This window comes from Enoplosus armatus, chromosome 15 (genome assembly GCF_043641665.1).
Source record: "Enoplosus armatus isolate fEnoArm2 chromosome 15, fEnoArm2.hap1, whole genome shotgun sequence".
Taxonomy (NCBI): domain Eukaryota; kingdom Metazoa; phylum Chordata; class Actinopteri; order Centrarchiformes; family Enoplosidae; genus Enoplosus; species Enoplosus armatus.
In genome coordinates, this window is record NC_092194.1 from 7974213 (window position 1) to 8000781 (window position 26569).

Consider the following 26569-nt stretch of genomic DNA (forward strand, 5'->3'; position numbering starts at 1 on the left):
AAGCCATGTCAATATTACTCCTGACAATTACAAGTGTCCAAAAAAGGGGAAGTCAGAGTCTAACACTATCTACTTGTGTCTGTATCATACTGTGCACAGACTTGAGGCCAAAGAAGAGAGGGCTGAAATAACATTGCATTCAAATGTCAGAGGAAAATGCAACACTGAATCTCGGATTAACAGGAAATTTAGAAGAAAAAGGATCCTCCTCAGTCAATGTGACGATTTGATCTGTCCATAAATCTTTATTTTTTTCATTATGAATGATCATTTATTACAACACGTACTGTGAAACAAGTCTGAAAATATATTAATGCAGAAATACCCCACTGTCTGAGCCATAACTGTGAGGAAAGGCAATGCCTCCATTATCAGTAACTAAAAGCAGCAGAGAATGTGCTCCAAAATAAATCGAGTACTGCTTTACATGTCTGTTCATGTGACATTAATGGTCACGTACAAAGGTAGATTTCAATCATAGAAAATGACACATATGATTTCTGAGAAGAACATATATTTGTATAAGATTAAGAGCTATACAAACACACTTGATTTAAATGATATTAGGGTTTAAACATTGCAAAGAAGACATTCTGTCTGTAGAGACCCTCTTCTGAACATGAAAACAGGAACAATAACTTAAGATAATTAATATTTTTTTAACAAATATAATTGGTGTGGAAACTCTTTAGGAGAAAATACAGAACAGAACTCTGATGCACAGATCCATCAATACTGGATATGTTAAATGTACAAAATGTGGCTATATTTACAGATGAGCACCCAAAAGTCCCATTGTTAAGTACAGACAAAAGCTCTGATTCAGCAGGACATAAGTGGTACAATCATTGTGTGACACTAGAGGGCAGTATAGTCCCATCTCTTACAATGTTAAAGCTCAGAAGACCCTCTGGCAAAAGCAAATATGCTGCGTTTACTCTTAGTAAAATGCAAAATGAGTACTTAAGAGAAAATTAAGACCCACACCATTAACATCCAAGTCAAAGGATTTTCTTTAAAATCCAGACCTCTTCCAAATGAAATCTTTGAAATAAGCATCTCATCAATCCAACTCCAGTTTCTTGTCTCTCACACACAAATGCCAACTTGCAGCAAATTCAGTGTAATTGATAGGTCCTTCCCAGGTCTCCTTCAGTCTTTACAATCATGTTGATGGTATCCCTCCTCCTTCAACAGTACCTGCTGTCTCATTTGTTTTTTCTGCAGCATCTGAGGTAGGAGAAATTAGAATTGGTATAATATGCACAAGAAGTTGTACAATAAAAAACGAATTTTAGCCTCACTAATGGCACAGCTCTAGGGATTGTTGGTTGGTCCACCACTTTGGCCCAGACTGAAATATCTTAACTATTAAATGGATTGGCCATGAAATTTTACACAAACAATCATGTCTCCCACGGGATGAATTGTAATCACTTAAGTGATCCTCTGACTTTTCATCTCTTTAATTTGTCCTATAGTTTGGTTTGTGTGATGTACTTTGTGTTTGTGTAATTACAGTCAAAAAGACGTAATGCAGCCTAAACATCAGCATGTTAGCATGCTGACGTTAGTATGTGGCTCAAAGAATTAGGTACAGCCTCACAGAGCCGCTAGCGTGGCTGTATAGAGTCTTAGTCTTGTTCATATTCTTGATTCAAACAAAATAACTCAATTATCACATCATTCCCCGTCCAACTCTGAGGTGTTTTATGTATAGTGGATGATCTCTCTTACCCTTGATACTCTCTTGCAGTGATTCCTGTCCAGCAGTTTGCTCCGTCCCTTCACTGGTCTCATTCTCTTTGCCCTTCGATTTGGGTTTCTTTGCAACAGGTGGTGGCACCTTGACTCCCTTCTTCACCGCCTCTGCTTCACTCACCACCTTTGTCACAGAGGAAACCTCCAGGTTCTTCTGATCGGTTGCCATGGTCTCTGGCGCCGGCTTGGTCTCAATCACCACCCTCTTGTTGCTCTTGGAGAAGATAAAGCTTGCTGTGCTGGAGGGGGACTTATGCAGGTCTATTGGTGATGTTGGTGAGTGCAAGCTGAGGCGAGATGCAGGGCCAGCTTTTGCTCTGGCTGCTGTCCTCAGGCGGATGGCCTCCTGCAGGTTCATGGAAGGAGATGCGGTCATGGCGGGAGGAGACTTTTTTATAGGGGAGATGACTGTGGATGAAGATGCAGACTTTGGCAGAGCTGGTTGTGAAGTAACTATGGCAGCTTCAGAGGTGGATGTGGGAGATATGGGAGAGGTCATGATCAGAGACCTTCTGATGGGCTTCTGAGGAGCCTCACCACTGGAAGATGAGGTTGGGACCTGATTGCTGGGCTGTTTATTCCTCATCGTGACCTCACCCTCTGGTTCCTCCTGAGCATTAGGAGGCTCAGGGCTGCTACTGACGGACCGCAGCTTGACCATCTGCAGTAGTGAAGGGGTGACAATGGGAGTGGGTTCCTCCTGTACAACAGGGGCAGAGGTCAGCTCAGTTTGTTTTTCTATGCTTGCAGGGCTAGGTTGGTGCTGAATGCTGTCAGGACCCTGCACAGGTAAAGGTGGAGGTAAAGGAATGTTTCCAGGTGGAGAAGGAGCAGGTTCTTGAGCCTTTTCCGGTGAAGGAGAGTTTTCAAGAGCTGGTGGGATAGAGACTTCAGAGGGTGGTGAAGGGGAGGCCTCCTGGGTTGCTGGACCATCAGTGTTCAGGGGTACAACCTGAGGTTGGTGGAGAAGCTGTATGGGAGGCAGAGGTGAAATACTCTGAGGGGGAGTGAGAATACTGTTAGATGAATCTGGGTTGGTATCAGATTCGGATGGGATGTTCTCTTGTGGAAGATTAATTTCCTGGGGTTGTGATGGTAGGGGTGGTGGAGGTGGAATACTTTGTGGTGGAGAGAGATTGTTAACAGGTGTTGCCTCTTCAGAAGACTGACGGGCATTCTCTTGAGAAGGAGGAGAAACCTCTTCAGTGGACAGAGTGGAGACCTCGATAACAAGTGGAGGGGAGACATCTTTAACAAGTGTTGGGGGGGCTTCTTGAACCAGAATAGAAGTGGATTCTTTGGGCCTCACAGGAGAAACCTCTTTAGGTGGTGGAGGAGGAGAGACCTCCTTAGGTGGCGGAGGAGAAACCTCTTTAGGAGGAGAGACTTCTTTAGGTGATGGCAGAGGAGAGACCTCCTTAGGTGGTGGACAAGAAACCTCTTTAGGTGGTGGCGGAGGAGAGACTTCTTCAGGTGGGGGAGGAGAAACGTCTTTAGGTGGTGTTGGAGGAGAGACCTCCTTAGGTGGCGGAGGAGAAACCTCTTTAGGAGGAGAAACCTCTTTAGGTGATGGCAGAGGAGAGACCTCCTTAGGTGGTGGACAAGAAATCTCTTTAGGTGGTGGCGGAGGAGAGACTTCTTTAGGTGGGGGAGGAGAAACCTCTTCAGGTGGTGGAGGAGAAACCTCTTTAAGTGGCGGTAAAGGAGAGAACTTTTTAGTGGTAGAAAGAGAGACTGCTTCAACTGGTGGAGGGGGAGCCGTATATGGTGGGGGAGGTGGGATGCTCAGGGGTGGAGGTACAATCCCCTGGGATGTACTGGCTGTTTGTGGTTCAACCTCTGTGGGCTCGCTAACCCGTTCTGTTTTCACCGCTGACATAACAGATGTAGATGTACAAGAGGAGTAACCACCAGTAATGGATCTCTCTGGTGCCACCTGAACAGGTACAACCATCCCCTCTTCACCAAACATTGGGGGAGGCGGAAGAGGGAAATCAATGTCATCAGGCCCACCAAGGCCCATTGGTGGAGGGGGTGGGGGCCAGGATGATTCGGGGGACACAACTTTTACTGATGTGACAGAAGCAACCTCTGTGGTATGTTTGGTGGGGGGTTGTGGAGGGTGGTGTACAGTTGGAGGAGAGGGAGATGGAGGAATGCGTACGAATGAAATGGCAGGTAACGTGTTCATGTTAGTCTTTACCTCTGTAGCTTGTGTGGATGTCTTTTTGGCTGCTTCTTCTCTCACTGCTGCCAGCCTAACTTCCCGTTTCTCTACGGCCTTCACTAACATCCCATTTAATATGTCACTTACTCTTACTTTCTCAACCGTTTCTGTCACTTTGCTATTTCCTTTCAAATCAACGTTCTGCTCAGCCAGTCTGTCATTGTTCTCTTTGCGAATCTCTGCATTCAAAATCACACTTTCTTGAACTTTCTTTGTCTCCATCACATGTAGAGATCCACTAATGGACTCCAGTGTTATAGCCGCATTCTTGTGTTTTCTTTCTACCACCAAGCTCTTCACAGAGCCCTCTGTAGAGGCATTAGGAGACTGCCTCTGTTGTCTCCTGTCCTTTGGATTCTTCTTTATTATGGCGTAAATGTTATCAGGTGCCGGGGGTCCCAGCAGCAGCTCAAAGGTACGTTTGCTATGCGCCCATACCTCTGGAGGAGGGGGTGGAGGTGCATGGACTTTAGGTGGCGGAGGGATGTTGAAGAGTTCTCTCAAGGTCCTTACAGAGGGGCTGGCATTGGCAGTATCGACTGAGGTGTCGAGTTTGAGATCCCCTTTGTTTTTTGTGTTTTCAGGAGCCTCTGTCTGTGGAAGAGGGGGTGGAGTTGAAGCAGCAGGAGTGGACCCAGGAAAGAACCTTTGAAGCTTTGCTAAGATGCCTCTCTTGTGCCTTGGAGATGAACTGTGGGACTGTTTAGAAGGCTGTGCAGATGTGCCATCTTGGCTGGAGTAGCCACTGGACGGGGAGACTACTTTGCTTAGCTTATTCTCCTGAAGTGGTTCCTGCTTCTCTTGTGAAGCATCATCGGGAACCGTTTCCTCAACCTTTGCAGCTCCCTCTGCCTTTAGTGCCTGCAACTGGGATCTGATGGGACTGAATGCTACAGAACCTGTAGAGTCGTCCAGAGAGCTGGTGTCACCATTGTATCCAGGGCTGTCTATGATTCTGGAGGGCATGAGAGAAGATCCCGATTTGTTTTTTTCATTTTCCCCACCAGCTGAGATGACTCTAACCTCTGCCAGATCACGTGACCGTCGCTTCATCTTATTGTGAAGGGAATAGGAGCGGTTTGGTGGAGGAGGAGCCCTCTTGGGCTTCATGACAGAGAGGCTACGTACAAAAGGCCCTTCTCTGTTCTCGTCTCCCTTAATAAGGAGCTTGCCATTGGAAGTGCATTTTGAAGCCTTGCTGATGGAGGAGTGAACACTAATTTTGTTCTCTTTAGCAGAGGCATCTCCATCCTGTGACCTCTTCTCTCTGGGGGTGCTGCTTCTGGAGATGGTCGAGGAGTCAGATACCAAGGTCTCTGAGGATTCAGAGTTGCTCCAACAAGAGCTGTCGGACATATTGGGAGGGTTGTGGTGGGAGGTGGAGGCTCTGGAGGAAATGTGTCTGGAGGAAGAGGCTCTAGAGGAAGCACGGGATGGGGCCGGGCTGGACAGCAGCAGGCTGCTCTTGCTGACGGTGCGTACGCTGTTGCGACTCCGTCCACGGCTGATTTCCACCACCTCGATGGAGGGTGGCAACACAGCATTGGGAATGATTTTGGACATGTAGGGGGCCTGCGGTGACATGGACATGACTGGGCTGGGCGGCTCCTGCTCAAGGCTGTTGGCAGTGGTCATCCAGGGAACAGCCAGGGACCGAGGCCTCTGCTCACCTGAGAAGTCAGGGCCCAAGCGGTGCAGCAGGGCTAGGTCATCCCTATGACCAGCATGGGTGGCACCAAGATGCTCGAGCTGGTCTTTGTTGAGGGGCTGGATGATGTTCATGTCCTGAGGGCTGGCGCCGGCTCCCTTTTGTAACTCTGCTGCCTGCAGTGGCCCATAAGTGGTTGGGCTGTTGTCAGTTTCACCATTATAAAGCTGGTCCTCATCTAACCTCTGAGTCAGGGTCCAACCCACTCTGTCCAGGCCTGATAGAAGACAGGAGGACTAATTAGCACATGTTCATATTAATAACTAAGGAAATAGACATGCAAAGAAACCATGCATCCATTTATTTTCTATTTAGAAGACATAACCATATTTAATACCATATTTTTGAATATACTGTAGCTCATACAATTTAAAGAGTCATTCATAGACAGATGTCTTTCATAGGTAATACGTTTAAATGATGAGCTGCATACCCAGTTCTCTCTGAACATGCTGTGGGATACCCACAGCAGTCTTCCTGTGTCTTCTCCTTGTCCTGGCCTTTTCCGACTTTTTCCCAGAGTTCAAGGGCCTGAATGTTGATTCTGGGCAGACGGAGGCATGAGAGAAAAAAGACAAACATGATGCTTTGATCCTTAAAACATTCAATTTAAAGTCCAACCTGCGCATCTCACCCATCAAATTCATTCCCGTCATTGTACGTGAGTGGATCAGCATATGTTGTATAATGACCAAAATGGGAGTTTTGTGGTTAAGTTACCTTGCCTGGTGAGACCAGAGCGGGAAGACCTTGTGGACACGGATGATTGTACAGAGACGATGGAAGATGTGTCAGCAATGGTACTGTCTGTCATAAAGCCTCCACCTTCCCCGTCTGTGTGGACTGACATTGACGACTGGAAAAAGGAGAAACACAATCTTATTGGAAAACAAAATCTTGCTGTTCTTGTACAAGACCTGTGCATTTGCAGCAAGTGTAAGAAAAAAACAGCAATTCTGGGTGTGATCACTTACAATTGTGCTTTCATTATCCCGGTACTCCACTCCATTATTGGTTTCTGCAAGGAGAGTAACATTTAACTCAGATATATAATGGCATTTAAAATACTTAGCAGTGTTTACATCCTCTGGTGCACACCCTCTTTAGTAATATGCAGACAGTTATCAACATGTTGGCATGGGACACCTCTAATTTAGTTGTACGGCTGCATCACTAGAGTGTTTTGTACCTTCCTGCTGCATCATTTTCAATCCTTCCAGGGCCTCAGTGTGAAGGTTCTCCAGGTACTTGGGCCTGCTGGCCTCGATGAACACATTCTCCTGGAGCAACGGGGGTGCCGGGGTCTTGTCGTCGTCACCTCGCTTTGGGACGGCTTGAAGTAGAGAGAGGAGAGAGAGGGGGGGATCAGCCTGGATCAACTCAAAGCTCTGTGTTACTGTAACAGTAGATAAGGGGGCCATATGGAGGGGATGAGAGCGTTCAGGTGTCTGCCAGAGTGATTTAAGCACAGGAACAGTAAATATGTTTGAGGGTTAATACATGAGAGCGTGAGTGCGAATTAAAAAGGCTGAACTCCAGCTCCACTCATACAGGGTTAAACTCCAGTGGCTGACAAGTTTTAAAACGGGATTATCACATCAAAAATCTACCGTCAGCAACGTATGCTCGCTATTTTCTTCTAGCCTAAGTATCATTTAATCAGACAGTGAGAAGGACACTAATTAAATTGCTGTCACATCTTGTTGCATGCTTAGTACATTTACAGTTCAGCCTTTCATTAACTAACTAATGAACTAATAAAATGCTGAAATACCATGTCATGAACCATGGGCGACATCCAAGAAAGTGCCAATATGCTTTGAGATACAAATTGCATGAAGTCATACTGTACGTGAACTCTGAAACCTGAATAACCTCTTCTAATGGCTCCAGCAAGTACAGCAAGTACAAAATCAAATTGAGTTACTGGTTTTAATGTTGTGGTTTTCCTTAGAAAGTGCAATTGTTGTGTGTTATTTTTTTGCATTTTAAAAAGACGTCATATGAAAATTAAAGTATGAAACTTGACAAAAACTAGTGCTACAATAGCTTTACAGTTGCTGACTAACTGGCATGTGATGCAACTCTGTGATCCACGCTTCCAGGCCATAGTCAGGGATCATTGGGCCAACAACCGGCTAAGACACTTTTATGTAATGGTGACAGCTGGTCTACATTTAGCCACCTACTGAACTCAACTGCCCACACTGTCACTGTAAGACCATGCTGGAATTAGCCTTGACAGTCATGTGCTCAGTGATTGCTACTAATTATTACCACTGTCTCTTTTGTAACAGCATTACAGGTGCTCTCTGAGACAGAAAATCTCAATAAGCAATTATCTAGAAATATACAAAATTCTCATTCCTTATTTTATTTTCCTGCAATTTAGAGTAAAGTATTAGTTGCTAAAGTGAGACTATAAATCACAGCACATTACATATCAGAAGAGTACACATTACAAACTGACAGTAGCTTTTATGGTCTACAGCGGCAGTGAATGACCACAGTTTTATTACTTGATTGCCTGTCTTAAGCGAGCCAGTAGGTCCAGCTTGTACTGGTCATACTTGAATAGCAATTGTGACAAGGAGCAATTGGTTTGAGTCATAAACCAATCAGGTCAATTGTCTCATAATTTCAAACAATTGGCACAAGCTGCTTTCACTCACCTTTCCTCTTGAAGACTGTTGGAAAGCAGTAGAAATTAGTACTGGAGTTGTTAGTCAGAAGCACTACCATGGTCTCTCGTAAAGTAATCAAAAAGTACACCAAAACTACGCCCAAGTTGTGTTAAAGAAAGAGGGGGGAAAACTCAATGCAAAGGTGCAGTCTGCAGTCCGTCAGTTCAGAAAACATCCGGGAAAGTATACGACAGGATGATAATCTTGCTTGTTTTTGATGAAGTTGTTGTTGTCAGTTCAGGACCATGCAGAGCGGAGAAGGTCTCTACAGCCAATAGACAATCAGAGCTCAGACACTAATCCTCAGCAGCCTAATTCCTGCCATCCCTATCGACTGTTATCTCCCCCACTCGCTGCTCAACAAGCTACCCAGCATCTCTCTGTTGCTCCCCATCTGCAGGCACGCTCGCCCCGGATTGGTCAGTCATGGGCACAGATCAAAGTGAGATCATACATGTAAACATTGAAGGGAAGAGAAAGCTGTTGTCAGGGATTTGAGGCACGAGGGCGTCACGGGTGGCTCCCTCTTACTTGAGCACTATTAATAAATAACACTACACTCCTTTGTTAGATTATACGCCATTTTCACTATAGAACACTGGTTATTTACTTCCTCAGACTTCATTAAGAGATATATAACTTTTATTGTTTTGCCACAAGGGGGAGTAAGTGAATTAAAATAATCTATTTCTGAACGGAGATTAAAAACATGTTTAAAAAGAGGCCTGCAGCTCCACAGCACATGGTCACACATGTGAAAAATGTTCCCTATTGTTTCTAGGAACATTACTTTAGATTTGCTACTAGGCAACAAGAATACAGAGACAGAAGTTCTTAAATTCTTCATTTGATCAAGAGCTGCTATTTAGAGATGAATTTTCTGATCAGGAGAAGCAATAGACACTTTTGAGTCTGTTGTTGAGACTACTTCTTCATCTTGCTTTCTTTTTATTTTCTATTCAGTACACCTCAGACTCATTTGCGGCTAAGGGGGTTTGTTCACTTCCTGGTGTGCCGAGCAGACATGACATGGAATGAATGCCATCTGAACAAATGGAAAACATTCCCATGGTCGTGATCCTACCAAGTGACTCAAGACAAAAGCAGTTTGCAAGAGAAAAGAAATGAATTGCATATGTTACCAGTACATAGCAACGTGTGGAAATAGATCCCTGTGTCAACAGGATCCACTGCTTAAGTGGAAGCTTCAACCTATCGATGTAAACAGCAAGTTGATATGCATGTGCAGAGGTAGAGTCAGTCTAGGCCAACACTTGACAAGGTCTGATTACCATGACAGTACACACTCGACTATAGAGGCCTGGAGTGATGGGTGGGGCACGGCTGCACGTTAACGAGGGGCTCATATTATCACCGGTTCTGTGATCACATTGTAATTGTGTCCATATTAATCACTGACATATTACAGGCACCATCTGCCACTGGTGGATTGTGCGGAAGCTGGCGGTATTAACAGGCTGGTGGTGATTATGTATGAAGCCCAAACTGATGTTTACATCTCGGATTTGGATAAACATACTAAATCTAATGGATGTGATACTGCGTGACCAGTTCATTCAAGTTGCAGCCTCTAGTGAGGAAAAACAATGTGTTAAAAAAAAAAAATCAGCCCTAGGGGGTAATTATGATTATGTTTTATGACATGTAAATAATGGTGGATTTAAAGTAGAACATTTTAAATGAGCAAACATCTGTTAGCAAGTTTGTTTTGGTAAAATATGGACTCTCTGGCAGTAAACACAGACAGAAGGCTTCAGGGGACATGTTGCGTCATCAGCTACTGTAAACAAATTACAAGCAGTGACACAGACAATGGTGAAGAGTGTTTATGATATGAAACCATGGCAATTCTTTGTACATTTGAGCTATGACTACCCATTTTAGATTACTAACAGCGCTCTGTAAATCGATTTAGGTTTAGAAAGAAAGACCACGATACCAAATTAAAATGTTTTAATTTTAGAGTAATCATTTCATTTTTGTGTCAGAGGATAGAAATTGGCTTAATATTTCACATTTAACATTTATCTATGAACAACAGCACTCTGATTTACAGAGGCACACCTGATACCAGGGCTGAAGCCAGGATGTTAGAACTATTGATGTCATGAGTCCAAGTCTCTAAAATGTTTGAATTGTTTTTCTTCTTTTTCTTATTTAATGTATTCAGTTAACTGTGTGACGACATTTCCTGTCAATTTCATTTATTGTACGTGAAGGTCTTGTTGTTTTTAAGCCCCCTCTACACAGCCAAAATTCTGGCAGGGAAACACTGAATCCTTTACTTATTCATTTTTTTATTGACCTAAAAGAGGCCATATTTTAATGTATTCAGTCTAGAAATACTGTAAAATACCCGTGTGTTCCTTTATTTTATTTGTAGAATGTAAACCTGCCCCCAGGTTGCTATGACCATAATGTCTTCAGTAGCTACAGCTCTGCCTGAAAATGCCTTCTTCTAAACCTAAAACAAGGATCTAGATCACAGATACTATAGTTACAAAAGGGAAAACTGATTATCTTTGTGAAGTTGCTGTTAATATCATCTAAACAATATAATCTCTAGCATCGTCATCCAATAGTAGGCAAGGAACGAGGGAGAGGAAAGGGAAAGACAAGTTGCTCAGCTTCAGAGTGTAAATAGTAAAATTCTATTGTAAAAAGCAGTTTGGGATCCCTGCTATAGATAGAGCGCCGCACACATACACACTGACAGACAAACTACCTGATGTGACACTTCATAGAACCGCTTCATGGGAATCAAACAGATGCAAATACCCCACACACACCTTACATCCCTGCCCTAACTTGCCCCTCTCTCTTGTTTTGCACCGCCAGGCAGACAGCCATGCAGAGACATTCTCTCCAGCTCTGAGGGTGCTGTCTGCCAGGTGCTTAAGCCTCTCTAATCAGCACAAACCCAACCGAACACACTGTGATGACAGTGGGAAAGGGCTGGAGGCTCACTGTTCCTCTAAAAGCAAGTATGTACTGTCTCGACACAGTGGACACTGATGTTAATGCTCCCTTGACTATTTTCACGCTCTTGGTTTTCAATGAATTAAATATAAACATCCCTCCATGACGGCTGAAAGAAAGGAAGGAAGAAGCGTGGTGTGACGAGGACAACAATCCAGGTAACAGATACACCTGCATCGTCTGACACGCAGGGTTACACTCTAATTCACTGTCAGACAACACAATGTGTACGCCAACAAACCAGCGGACACATCCAAAAACACAGCGGTGTGGCTCTAGGGATGGCAATGTCGGTCTGTCGCTCAGCCCATCACTTTGGGCCATCTCTATATTAATAGCTCAACAGCTATCGGAGGAATTGTCACTAAATTTGGTACAGACATTTATGGTCCCCAGAGGATGAATCCTAATGACTTTTGTGGTCCTCTGACTTTTCCTCTAGCACCACCAGCAGGTCATAATTTCAATTTGTCCAATACTTTGGTTTATGACCAAATACCTTAGCAGCTGTCTTTACTGCTAATTAGCAAATATCAGCATGCTAACACGCTACACTAAGATGGTGGTGACCATGATATTGCAAGCATATCAGCATGCTATAATTAGCATTTAGCTCAACACACCGCTGTTTACCATTAATTCTTGTTTACCATTAATTCTACATCTTCGGAATAAATGAAATGGTAGATCACTCCCCAACACCCCTGGGCACTAAAACACCAGGTTGTGCTGATGTAAACTGGGAAAGTCCCTCATTTATATACAAGCAGAGTGCAGGCTTATCACAGCTCCAGTCCTTGAACACGTCCCGAAAGAACAGTGTGTTCTTGGAGAAGAAAAGTATGAACAAACAACACTTTGTGCACCTTTACTAAACTGGACGTAAAAACCAAAAAGTAATCTTCACCAATAGTACAGTGAATGTCTACTCTTTACAGTCAGCCCTGCTGCTAAAAAACTGCCTCATTTGACAACAAAAGTCATGTCTGGTGACTCACAAAACTTTCCAAGTACATATTTATCAGTCTCTCTGTAGACTTGCCACAGTGCCTTGGCAAACATTTGCCTTTCGTGACAGTAGCCTGTGCAGTTGGTGCAAAGACACAGTAATGTATCTGCAAATCCTGACAATGAAACAATGTAGGATTTCATAAATAATAAATACTAATAAATAAAAACTTTGCTTTTGGTCGTCCCGCTTAGTCTGGTAACATTGACATCAAACATTAGAGGATTGCAAAGAATAAAAGGAACTTGATAAGTGAAACTGGAGCACATTATTCAGTTGGGACTGGAGGGCAAACTGGCACTTAGTAAACTTCTCTTTCCATTCGAGGGACCTAAATATGATCTCCTCTGTCATTTGGGCGTGGTGACTCTTCACCTAATGAAATAAAATCCTAGTAAATGCCCATAAAACCCTGTGATCGCAACCAAGCATTTGTACAACTGTTTACTATACAGGTAGTCAAGTCCTCGTGTACAGATATTCCTGCAATGTCAGCATCAGCTTGATTCTCACAAAACACATGAGCAGAGCATGTGCTTGTGTTTGTGTTGCGTCAGCGTTTCAGGCTGATGTTCATTTTCAGATATTTTATATTCGAAGTGACAAAAAGTAACCACAGCAGAAAAGAACCTCATCCTTGCTCCACTACGGCGAGCACATGACAAAATCAACAAGTGCTTTTCACATGAAGGCTAAATAATGAGACCATCTCTCAGATGTATACACTTTCCTGAGGTGACAGTGTATAAAAAGGCGGGCTGGTTTATAACTTCCCTCCATGACAGGAGGAAAGCGAAACTATCAGTTTTCTCAAACCTGTTCTCCTGCCCTTCATTATTATCATGTCATCATCACAACACAACTACAACGACACATGCTGCGTCTCACAAACACAAACGCACAAACCCACAGTGTCGCAAACAATAAACATTTCTTATTAATTGCTGGCGGTTGATGTGGCCTTTGGCCTCTATCTCAGTGATGTTGTTAGCCCAACTACATTTCCCATAATCCTCAAAGCTCCTGTGTGTATTTCACTGCTCACTGTAGTGTGTACAATAGTGTATGTTACAAATAAATCTTTGAATCTACATAAGGATGCTGTAACTTGTGCCCTGCCGCCTCCATGATGGTGTTTTGATTATTTTGTCTTACTTCTTCTACTGTTTACCATCCCAAAGCTGAAAACTTGACTTCCCCTGAAAACACGCACTGATTTTATGCTATAATGCAATCTGCCGTTGTGCCTTATATACAATCAAGCAGATTTCATTAAAAAAAAAAAAAAAACCCTGCTGATGAACCCGTACAAGCTGCAAATCTTTTATACAACCGTATCAAAACTGGAGGTAGTGGTTTATCAGTGACCAAACGCTCCACATAGCACCTTTAACTGACACAATAAAGTGACAGAAAATACAGTAAAGCAACAGATAAACACACTTAGGCTCAACAGTCCCTCTTAAATTAAGCAGCGTCTATAATAAACATATAAAAAAAAAGTTAAGTTAAGTTAAGTCAAATAAAACGGCTCATACGATCTGTCACCTGGCATGTATGCCAAACACACTCACACAAAGGGCTCCCTATTTCTAGCTTCCTCAAAGAAATGTCCTTATAAAGCTCAGGAATGTGAGGAATCTCTGAGGGAGTGTTTCGGGCGAACAGGTGACCTTCCGAATGTACCTGATCAGTCTTCCCATCACCTTGTTTCCATTTAACCAAACCAAGAGAATTCCTCTTAAAACCCATTAAGAAGCTAAGACATGTCGTCTAGTTTAACACAGGATGGAGTAAACTGACGGCAGGGACATAAATCACTGTCAGACACTGACATTAATACTGTAAGGAATTAGACAAATGGGGGGAGAAAACATGTAATCAGGGAACACAATGCAGGATTAATGGGTCCAAGGAGGCCAGAGTTTATCACTCCTAAACCTGCTACCGTGCAGTTCCCTCTCTGGTCAAACTCCACAGGCCTTGTTTACAAAAACGCATTCCTGCAAGAGCAAAGGGTTTGGATGCTTCCCCTAACAGGGACTCTAAGTCAACCTGCACTGTCATCGTCAAATGAAACTGAAAAGCAAACACATGGGGAAATTAGATTGTCTGATAGCAGCAGGTTACTTTGTTTAGAATGAATACAAGCCCATTCCAGTAGGGCTGCGTATTCATTGAAGATTTTCAGTACTACTGCCGATACCTGATACCTGAGTTTTGGTACCGATAACAAAACTATACTTTCTTTTTGTGCCTTACTTTGAAAAATATAAACATGGTTTTCTACAAAAAAACTTTTTCTTTACCAAAGTTCTCAAATGTTAAATGTTCTTTATCTAACTTGACTGATATAACTGAATGAAATATTCTATAATTCAGTCTAAAGCCAGGAAATATCTGACCAAAGAATTAGAAATCAAGATTACGAATCTGACCGGACATTTAATACCAGCTTTCGGTACGTGGCCACTTACTTATGACACTCACTGTTACAGACACATTTAGGTTGGTCAGTTCTTCCCCAAAAACATATTCTCAAAAAAAAAAAAAATCACATTTTCAAAGTGTGATCCAGTGTAATTAGCTTTTTGAGATTATACATTTGCTCTAAAAAAAACTTTAAAAAAACAGGGACTGAGTAGAAAAATGTGAGTACACTGTGTCTTGAAACATTTGTGTGTTTTCAAGTTGGTTGTAATACTGTGTAGGGCTGCAACTTATTTTCAGTTAAATATGGTCTTTTGTAAAAAAAATAAATAATAATAATTACATAAATGTTGTTTTGTATACTTTGTATCTCAGATAAAACTGATGAAAAAGAGATCCAGTATCGTTAACTGTAGAAGAGTTGTGCAAAAAGGTTTGACACTGAGGCGTTCGTACTAGTCTCATACGTACACATATTCCATGTGAGGAGGAACAGTGTGAGTGGAGGGGTCAGGAAAAACAGAACCCCTTGTTCCTCCCTCACTGTAACGGTCCTGGCATGGCTTTTAATGAACTGGCGCTGTGCCCGCCATACCAGGCATTTAGTGGGCAGGAGGCCCCTCTGGCATCAATACAGATCATCATCAGGGGCTCAGCTGGAGATATTCAATTTTCTGAGCAAGTGTGTCCTACGCCACGTCCTGCTCCTGCAATAGACCTCCTCTGGATGCGTTTTGGGAATTGCTGAGCTCCTTCTCTAATCAGAGGAAGCGTCTGGCGAAGAGTTTGCTGTGGTTGTTGCCAGCACCAACAATCTGCACGCCATGCACAACACGTTGATTGCTGAGGGCTCAATAGCAGCATATGTTAATACCTGGCATAAATCACACTCAATAGTCTACACTTCCGGCTTTGAACTGATATATTTCTGTAACCTTAAGGCAACAGGTACACATTTAAAAGAGTATTCATTGTAGCTGCCATCAAAGCAATCATTAAAGGTTGGCACCAACAAGATCCAGAAGTTTTTCAGTAATTCTACTTGAGTGGAAGATTTTACAGCCTCTGTCTGATGTGGGAGGCAGCCTCGAAGCTGACCTTGGCAGAGGAGAAATACCTTATCTGTCCTCACCGTTTACTTTCTCTTACAAAACTCTTCACTTCACACTGCTGCTGTAACCAACCACAAGCGGCACAATGTAGTGCAGAGATTGTGTAATGCAGTCTACATATGCATGCTCCAGTCAATGCTGACGCACCTGACTATAAATTCATCATCCACCAAAGCCCCAGACGTGACAGAGAACGTGTTAATGCATATTCATCTTCTGTTGTGGGTATAGTTCGACCATGTGAGACTGAATCCTGTGGAAATCCCCCCTGACGCCCGCCCAGCTGAACTACAAGCTCTGGGCTTCCACTTGGAGAAGACGCAGCAAAAGAAACAGGCGGGGCCTCCTCTGTCTGTTAAGCAATTAGCCATGACTGCACAAGCACTGCCAGACACACATAAAAACAGCCTGAACCGAACACTGCTTGTACATTTTGTGTTTTTTTTGCATAATCCGACTCACTAGCACAAGGTTTAGCTTGCTGGTCTGATGTGTTTGTGTTTCAGGTCTGACTGCATCGTGGTGTGATTAATGAGGGTGTAAAACTAAAGTTAGTGCTCACTGTTCACACTACACTAAACTGAAGGAAAAAAAAACGTGTGCACAAAGAGAAAACAGGACTGGTAGAGTTCAGCATGCTGACATACGAGTACACATGTGCAAGATCCAACAAGATCCCACAGCTCTGGGAAAAGTCAGAGTGTTGCTGCAATTTTTCTTGGGAGCGTGTGAATAGTACATTTGTATGCGTGTGTGTCCTGTGTGGATTGCAGCCACAGTGCAGCACTTTACACCCTCCATGTAACCTGAAGACCAGGTAAGTTAAGTGATGGTATCACAGAACAGGACAGGCAGAGATTTTTTTTTTCCACAGCAAACAAAAGCGAACGAGAGGTCAGAAGGCAAGTAGCAAGTCAGTCTGTTCAAACATCCCTCCACTGAACAAACACGCATGCCTGGGAGCCAGCGAGCAGCATATTCAACTGGCTCCAAGGAACTTAGTCCTGCTCATCTTAGATGTTACTAAACTAAACTCTCTCTATAGAAATGGCTCACTGTTAAGGTACAATACATTACAGGACCACACTGGTGGGTTTCAGCCCATTAGCAACAAATCACTTCACCACTAACCACTAAAGGGGATAAAATGGCTGTCGAGCATCCTGTGACTGTTACCTTGTGGATGAGCCTGCCTTCCTGATTTCTGTCCTCCTTTGTGTCCTCCAGCAGGATGCCCATCCAAGGCCAAGTCAAGTGCAGGACCTAGACCCAGTTGCCCCTTAGCACCGAGATCCTTCCTCTTCTTGCCCTTCAGCCAGCCCAAAGCCCGGCCCAGGGAGTGACTGCGCTTCTTCCGGCCCCTTTTGCTGTGCTTCTCCTGAGCAAAAATATCAACCACATCCTGGGGAATCAGGTCCCCGAACCCCAGCGAGTCACGGTTTGACATACCACCTCGCACGGGAGCTACGTCCTGAAAAAAGAAGAAGAAGAGCAGGGAGGCAGACATTACATTTTAGTCATCATCGTCCAGGTTCCACATGTGCTGGCACTCAAGTAATAATCAAAGGAACATACCAGATTTTTTGCTTGATTTCTAACCTTCCAGGTTTAAATGAATGCCAGTACTGTGTTATAAATCAACTTACGGATACTTGAAACTTGCTTTACAGTAAATATTGACCAAAAAAAAGGAGACATGAAAACCAGCCTCGCTGCTGGAAATCACAACATCCAATATTTGAGAGTTAGCTGCTACAAAGAAATCTTTTTCACTCAAGAAGCTGCCAAATTCAGTGTTCTTACAACAATTACTATATCTGATTACTGACTGCCTTCCAGCTTTGATTTCCCGTCAACATAACTCATTGTTCTCAAGCCTTTCTGCAGCTGATGGTGGGCTTTAGCCCTTCCTTGAATGCAACAAAAAAGCACCAAAGTTCACGTGCCAAATGATTTTCATCTTCTTTTTTTTTTTTAAAGTGGTGAAAAGGTTTTTAATCAAGTTAAAAGTATGCATTAGAAAATGTTTGTCAGTAATGTAAAGTGTACAAAACCAGCAGTGTGGTGAATCCAGTTGGACTGCAAATATATACAGCATCAGACACGTGTCCATAGTTGCAACGCCTTATTCTTTGGTATGTGTGTGTGTATATGTTGTGTTTGTGCGTCTCCGTGGGCACTTCTCATTCAGCCCACACGCTCAGCCTACACAGACCCCCTCCTGCCTCTAAACCAAACTTCACAGTTCTGCAAAGAAAGACCTGGCACCGCTCCCTTCATTCCATAACATGGAGTCATAATTCACAAAGCCGCACCCGTAGGCTCATGCGCTTCTGCACACAGGCACAACAGCACACCAGGAAGAGCTAGAGAGTAGAAAATAAACAGTCACCAATGTGCATCGAGGCGTTTTTAACAAACAGTGTCCATTCATGTATCAATGTAGTTTCTGTTTTGTGCTCCTTGTCCTATAGAATGAGTTCATCGCGCTCTCTCAGCCTCCTTCCTCCACCTCGCTAAACTGCTCTACTTTGAGGCAGGTTTCCCAGCCGTGCTCCTGAGGATCTGTAGCTTACACTGGGCTTCTTCCAGCTGTGTACTTTATTAGATACTTATCTCCAAAAATCATGGGCTAAAAGTAGGATCAGGCCCTTAAGATGACAGGAGTCAGAGCTTGTAAATAAGCACACAAAAGACTGAAGGAAGGTGGGAGCGGAGTGGAGTCAGAGTGAGAGAATTATGAATCCCTGGATGATTTGTGGTCGAAAAAGTTCACGAAAAGTTTTTTTGGCTGCTATGCTGCTACACGGTCATGCATGAAAAACACTGCAGAAAGATTTTAGTACAAGCAATGTGTGAGCAACACAACCAAGCATCTCTCAATAACCCAGTCTCTAGGAATACTTGCCTGCCACAGACGAGACATGAAACTGAACCACAGGAACCTATGTCGTGTTCTCTGAAGTTCACAAATGTGACTTTTCCTTATCATCACAGCTCTGACTAATGTAGAGGGCTGGTTGTGATGAGAAGAAGAAGAGGACGCTGGTTTGGATGTATCGTATGGAAAGTTTTCGAGCAGATGTGCACCCTTTAAAGCCAGATGCCTTACATACTGTACATGGTCATAAATTAACCTTTTAGCAGTCAAATCTTGACAGCATCTCACCGCTGGAGTGAAGAAGACACAGGAAATATACACTCAGTTGCCAGTTTTTTAGATACACCTACCTAAAACCTGAAACAGTCCTGCAATGAATCCTCCCTTCATGGAGGTCATAATGTTGTTGAAACTGTTTTAGAGATGGTGTTTATTCAACTTTATGGTCATTTTGGGGGATGTAGTGCGTGGTGCTGTTGAACTGTGTTGTGTTATAGTGACCGGCGTTTCTGTTATTTTGTCCAACCCGTTTATATCAATGAGGGTAAATAACAGAAACACCTCTTAGTATAATGCACTACAGTTCAACAGCACCACAAATTGCGGCCTCCAAAATGACCTTACAGTTGAATCAACACCTCTCTGAAACAGTTTAAACAAAAACTAAACATTATAATTTTCTCAAAGATAGAATTTATTGTGGATAGATAGAATTGTTATTGTTAGGCTGCATTAGTTTTAGCTAGGCGTACCTAATAAACTGGCAAATGAGTTTCCAAGGCAGGCGGGGGTCTTCACTGTGTACTCAACGTAGACACATGTATACAGCCATGCATCACAGAAATGCTGAATGCTAATGTCAGCATGCTAACATGCTCACAACAACAATGCTGACATGCTGATGTTTAACAGGTTTAATGTTTACCCTATTCAATGTCTAAATGTTAGCATGTTAGCATGCTAACATTTGCTAATAAGCACTACACAAGTGCACACAGTCACCAAAGAGATTAGGGTTCATCCCCTTGGCACCATGAATGTCTGTAAAAATTTCATGGTAGTTGTTGAGATATTTTAGTCTCAACAAAGCTGCCAGTACGGCTAAAAAGTAAAGTTAAATTTGTTTCGAGAGGTTTGCACACAGAGTATGCAGCCCCATATGAGGGGCTTAAGACGAGTACTTAAAGTACTCGAATGCTTTTCTAAACTTTATACATATGTGGGCGTTTTTGACGTAATTTGTTATCTTAATGTAGCCGAAGGTGAACATATTCTTCACTGCAGCACATCTGAAGTGGCACAGTGTGTACAGAGTAGACGAAAGGAGTGAGTTGTAGTGAAAGGCCAATAACAAGAGAGAGCATCCATCTTCTCCAGAGAAAAGCACCGGGCCTCTCCCTGCACTAAGCCCTGTGTTTCTCCTGCTCCAAATTACAGTCATTTGGGTATGACTAAGACCCGTGCTGTCTGTATTGGCTACAGTCGCCAATAATCAGACGCCACTCTCGGACAAAGAGGGGGCTGGTGGTTCATTCATTTATAGCCCAGGGGCTGCTGGGAGTGCTACAACTCCTCGTATTATTTCCATTACGGGGGGACCAGAGTACTGCTAAGAACTCTGGGACTCGATGGAGGACCACCCGGCAGACCGCTGTCTGTGCAGTCCGGTCACAAGGAGCTGACTCATGCCACCGTTGCTGTGGTTACACATGACAACGTGCAATTTTCAGTTTTGCAAACAAATGTAATGAGGTGATGCACACAGTGGACTGTCCTTTAAAAGTGCCATTGCTCTGTTGGTTTGATGATGTCTACTTTTATACAGTTTGTATTTAGATTTACTAAAGAAAATGTCACATCTCTCTCTAACAAATAAGCTCTGACCATCTCTCTTCAAAGCTAAAGCACCGCTGCTGAAATCTTAATTACAGAGTTGCTTCATTGTCCCAGCAACCACTTAACCCCTAACCACACCCCTCAATTCATAAAAGTTGATACATAAACTATAGGCACAAAAGACTCATTTAAAATCTTATTTTTTAGAGGATTTGTGGCACAAACTTAGCTAAAAACCTCCGCCAGCATTGCCTACACTCCACCACATCAGGGTGTATCACATTATCATAAAGATCATGTTCAAGTCGTAAGCCCTAAGCTGATTTACAAACAAAAAAGTTCTTCTCTCTCTCTCACACACACACTAAAACCAGCCCAGCCCCAGTCCTGCCGGAGCAGGCATGTGTTCCAACATGCTGTTTACTTATCCTTTACAAAAGACGCCAGGCTTTCACATTGGACAGGAGGCACAGCTCAAACACTGCAAACCTCAACCCAGTGAGTCAATATCTGCAGCACTGACTGATTATCTGACATTGACAGCCGTGTGTACACATCAGCATGAAGTAAACTGGGGCTGATAATAGTTTACACACAGTCATGAAATAGACTGTGAGACTCAGCATATCTGGAAATGACGTTTATAGATTGTGTACTTTTGACATCTATATGTCCTGGAGCTTGAGGACATAAATTCCAGAGCGAATGTGGGTCTCCTCTCCATTTTTTTACGCAGGTGGGTAAACAGAGTTAAAGCAAAGCAGAGCACTGACACCTGCCTTGCCTAAAGCAAAGCGGCGTAGCGTCCTGATCAAATCCAAACCCAAATCCACGAATATACCAAAGATCTCCATCTCACACTGAGCTCTGCTGTACCTTTCTTTGACAAACTGGTGTGTAAAAGAAAGATGGAAAGCCAGTTCTTGTAATAGATGGAAATGACTCGTGACTTAAGACTTAAGACACACCCTCAACTGATCTATGTCAAAGAGGAAGTGCAAATAATTATCAGTATTTGTTTTAAACATCATGCCTTTAAGCTGGGATTTACTCCACCAGACATTTCAGAGAACTATACCGACTCTGAAATAATTTCCATTACATTGTGGTCAAGAATTAACTTGTCATAAAAAGTAAGTACAAAACTCCAACTGGAGAGTACAGCAGCCGGTAACGTAACAAAACTCACAGTACTTTATGCTGAAGTGTAATCACACCCTTATCGTCTCTAGCAAATATGAACAATGTGAATTTTGCAGGCGGGGGACGGGGGAGAGGTCTCCAGGAACTGTAACTCCGACTGCGGTGAGTCACACAGGGAAGTTGACGGAGCAGACTCCAGTGCCTCATGGGGATAAGGCAAAGCCAAGAGGGAGCGGCAGTGATACAGACAGCCACCTTTGTTTGAATTAGGAACTGGCTCAGTTTAACCAGGAGGCCGTTCACATCTACACCTCAGCTGCTGGGTTTTGCATAACACGACTTAGCTGTCAGTGAACGCGGTTAAGGTCAGACTGAATGTGGTTAGTCAGAAGACAGAAATGACAGATGAATAAGGTTTTTTTTGGGGGGGGGGGGGTCTGTTCCAGTCTCCCTGCTGAGATCACCTGAATATGCTTCACAGTAACAGCCAGTTTTGTCAATAACAGTTTTTAAACCACACTTAAAGTGACACTGTAGCTAAATGGCAAGCGTTAAGCAGTGTGACAACTGCTGTTACTGTGCAGCACCTGCAGGCCTCAATCAGGGCGTTGGCTGTCTTCTCTGGGCATAATCAAACAAAGGAGAGCACTGCTACTCAAGAGCAGACTGAAGCAACCACATCTGCACAACACTCAGTGTACGAGATCTGTATGTGTGATGGATGATGAGGCCACCAAGACACAAACCGTAAAAACTCAATTTGACAACTTGAGGAGGTTTGAGGCCAGGGACAGTCGGCGAAATGGCCGGGGAGAGCTTTTTAGGAGAGCGTTGTGGGAGTCATCAGGCATCACTGAAAGCTGTCCCATCCCGAGGGAAGCAGTTCATCTCGTTCGGGGTGGCCACAAGTTTCCTACATTCTGGCTCCACACCGACATATCAGCATAAACACACATCGGTGAAGGACTTAGACTGAAAGACAATCTCTAACTGACATTATGTGGTCCCTTTGTTTGCTGCAGAGAGGATACAGTTTCAGAAAAAGACCATGTAGGTAATGACAGTGATAAAAATAAACACAACAACAGTGCGAGACAATAACGACACAAATAAACCAAACTGCTATGTAAGTGAACTCGCTGAGGTTATAGGCTGTGTGTGTGTGTGTGTGTGTGTGTGTGTGTGTGTGTGTGTGTGTGTGTGTGTGTGTGTGTGTGTGTGTGCGTGTGCGTGTGCTGCGAGGCCGTTATAGCCATGCAGCAGCTTGTCTGGTAAGAGCAGCAGCTACATTCCTGAGAGATTCATAATTACCGACTGAGGAACTCTTCACTCCAAATCTGCCCCCCCCCACATCTCCTCCTCTACCCCCATCCCCTCCTCTTGTTCTCCCTTTCACCCCCTCCCTCCCTGCCACACATCCCTCATATACAGTACAGTGGCCTTGGAAACAGAGCCATGAAAGAAAAAACATAATGGCTGGCGCATGAGAGTCATTTTGAGATAATATCATAACATGCGGTTGAGTGCACTGGCCGCTCTGTGTTACAAATATTTGACCTCTATGGAAACACAAGAGATTTTTCTTTTTCAGAATATGTGGTAAAAGTATGAAAAAACATATTTACATTTTGGTTAATTTTACAATAATAATTTGTCCATGTTGATACATATTTTAAAATACAATCTGAAGTCAGCTGCATTTAAGTGTGTGTATTACAAGCCTCAGTACCTCAGTTTATTTTGTTTAAGGCTGCAACTAACAATCATTATCATTAAACCAATATTTTTCTTAATTAATGACTTGATCATTTTGTCAATAACACTCAGAAAACAGTGAATAATGTCCGTTATAATTTCCCATAGTCCAAGGGGGCTTCAAATTCCGTGTTTTATGTGACCATCAGTCCAAAACCCGAAGATATTCTGTTTTCTATCACATGAAACAAAGAAAACTCAAAATTCTGAAGCTGAAAGTAGGTCATGAAAATTAATTAAACGACTAATTGATTATCCAAATAATAATGCAGATTCATTTTTGGGGGGCTGCTGAGATACTGTAGTTGTCAATAATGTATAGGAAGTGCACTAAAATGTTACTGATTGAACCCTTATGATCTTAGTTTCCATTGTTTACTTATTTGTTTCTTTCCAAAGACAGACAAATGACGGGAATTTGACTTTTCTCTGGCAGTATACAAGACAGCAGCCAGCAGAGACAGTGGCAGAGCTCTGTAAAGTGTGTTGTTTGCTTTGCTTCCAGGGGTTGCCAGGGGTCTGAGTCTGGACCGCAGCCTCAGTGGAGCTTAAGACCCCTGAACTGACAGGTCAGTCAGGGGTGAAAAAGAAAGTGTTGTGCAGCAGCAGCAGCGACCAGCTCACAGCAAAGGCAAACACAGCTGGACACTCTGGGTTTTAAAAATACATCTTGGCATCTCTGTGTCTCTGCTCTGCACCCTTCAAAACAAAAAACTCTGTAGCTGCTTTGAAATGCTCTCAGTCTGAGGCTCACGCAGTCTGACAGTTGCCTGAGTGGATGGCAGTCAAATTAAAATGTAGTGTGGGAATAAAAAAAGTTTAGACCAGAACTTGTGCAAACCTTCAGAAAAAGAAAGAAAAGAAAGGGTGTAAGCTTGTTTGCATACACACATCATGCCTTAATGCCCCTAACAGCTATTGATTAAATCTGTCAGAAGCATTGATGAGGACTCACTGACGAGCTGATTAACAACACACTGTGTCCTACTCATCAGGAAGCAGTTTCCCCTCACTGCAGGCCTGCAAGACACACACACACACACACACACTCACTCAACGTTCACACACACCTAATCATGTGTCTTTGTCCGTTACAACACCAATTGTTCCTCCTGTTGCCCTCTCTTGACCAAGAAGCTTTCCCCTTTCCCCCACTGAGCTGGATCTTCGTCACTGACAGGTCACGATTGAACACAGTGAACAAGTGAGATGTTGAACCTACCTGGCTGCAACATAGTCTTTCTTTCCAGTGAATTCTTTATCCTGTCCTGCCCCTCATCGCTCACTGCCTCTGCGTTATCATCCCTTCTCTGCCTTGATCTACCTCTCAATCTCGGGTATTTCGCCAGGCTCTGCTGTACCTCTAGTGCTTACATAACACACCTGTAATCTCCATGGGTACAAGCCCTGGCATGGCAGGGCTGGCGAGGAAGGAGCACCAGTATGCGACACACCCTTTCTAAACAAATGGCTCAGTCTCAGCCTCACCTTCCACGGCTTCAGGTAAACTTGAAGCCATGGAGCTGGGGGAAAAACAACGGCCTCCAATCCAGAAAAGTTTGGATTTTCAGTCCAAAGTCCAAGAGAGGCAGCGGACAAACAGAGATTGGGAGACCCCTAAGAGGTCTAGAGGTGGTCCTGTTATCTCTGCCAGGTTAATCAACAAGCAGTGGATCAATATAAGAGCATTATGAACTGCACACCGACTGTCATTGACTGGCTCACATGAAATCAAGTGTCAGAGCGCCGTGCTGTCAAGCAGTCATTTGCTGCTGGGACAGTGACGGGAAATAACACAATAGTGTTCATTGTCATGAGCTCCATAGCTGAGAGAAGCACTACAGGTCTTAAATTACCTCTGCTTAGGATCCGTCAAGGCCAAGCTAAGCAAATCTCCCACACCTAGTTTTCCATGCATGCCTATACTCAACCTGGATCTCCTGCCATCCTGCCATCCATTCGCACCTCACTTTATGATTACAACACTGGTTTTGACTATTTTCTTTATTTTATTTTATTTTTTTACATTACAGCAACTGTATGAGACTAATCAGACAACATGATGCAACAGCTTCACCTACAAATGTACTTTCTGTACATCCTTAAAGGTTGCTTCAGTCGATCCTGGTCTCATTTGAACTTTTTGAAAGAATACTAAGCTCTATTTTTCATAATTTATCATGCCAAAGAATAGCTCAGGAGGCTTTAAAGAGGAATTGACAAAAGACAAAGCTGCACTTTTCTATCAAACTTTCACGACGACAAAGAAAAGCAGCTGTTGGTCATACCTTGGTGAACTTTTCTGATCCGGATGGGCTGATTCACCCTCTCTCCATTGGAAGCGTCTCCCTGCTGCGTCCTTCCTCTCCAAACTCCAAACTTTCACCGTCCGAAGGAAAACTTCAGGTGAACCATTTCCGTGAAAAAAAAGCACTTCAGGAAGCGACTGGAGTCTGTGAGTTTGTTTTCGTGCCCGCGGGTTCAGATCCGTCTGTTGGCTGGCAGCTAAACTGACTTGTCCGCTGTCGGTGCTGCTGGTCTGCGGGCGCTCCGGTGGACCACAGAGGGGAAATGAGGAGAAGTCGCCGTCGACCTGCAGCGCCCACCTGGAGGAGGCTGGGCGCGCGCGCGCTCAGGTGAGCGTGAGAGGCTGCGGGCAGTGTGGTGAGGACATCTAGTGGCGAGACAGAGGAACAGCAAGTGACACAGAGCAAGTGAGGATCCCATGCTTACTTTGCATTTCAAACTTTGTTATGCAAAATATCTCCCAAAGAAGTCTTATTAACTGTTTACGTGAGAGATAATAATAATAATACTGATAACTTTATTTATATAGCACTTTTCAAAATAGTTACAAAGCAGTGTAAATACAGGACATAAAACACAGCAAAGCAATGACAATCAATGAAAAGTCATATCTGACAATTAATAGAAAGGATATGAATTGCATTGGATTTTGCATTTAAATACCATTTTGAATGTTAAATGTTAAAACACAATCTCTCAGGTTCAAACATATTCTT

The 26569-nt window shown here is 43.4% G+C and overlaps 1 protein-coding gene across 2 annotated transcripts; it reads right to left on the reverse strand.

The window, feature by feature from the left end:
• Positions 1-219: 219 nt before the first annotated feature.
• LOC139297210 (NHS-like protein 3) lies at positions 220-26098 on the reverse strand. Of its 2 annotated transcripts, XM_070919781.1 has the most exons (9): positions 25835-26098; positions 17102-17402; positions 8436-8441; positions 6886-7029; positions 6671-6714; positions 6417-6552; positions 6130-6240; positions 1738-5913; positions 220-1230 (listed from the first exon to the last, which is right to left on the reverse strand). In XM_070919781.1, the coding sequence occupies exons 2-9, from the start codon at positions 17376-17378 to the stop codon at positions 1166-1168; spliced, it is 4959 nt and encodes a 1652-aa protein (XP_070775882.1). In that variant the 5' UTR covers positions 17379-17402; positions 25835-26098; the 3' UTR covers positions 220-1165. The 2 variants fall into 2 exon arrangements, with proteins under 2 accessions (XP_070775882.1, XP_070775881.1); XM_070919780.1 differs by lacking the exon at positions 8436-8441 and having other exon boundaries at positions 17108-17402.
• Positions 26099-26569: the final 471 nt, after the last annotated feature.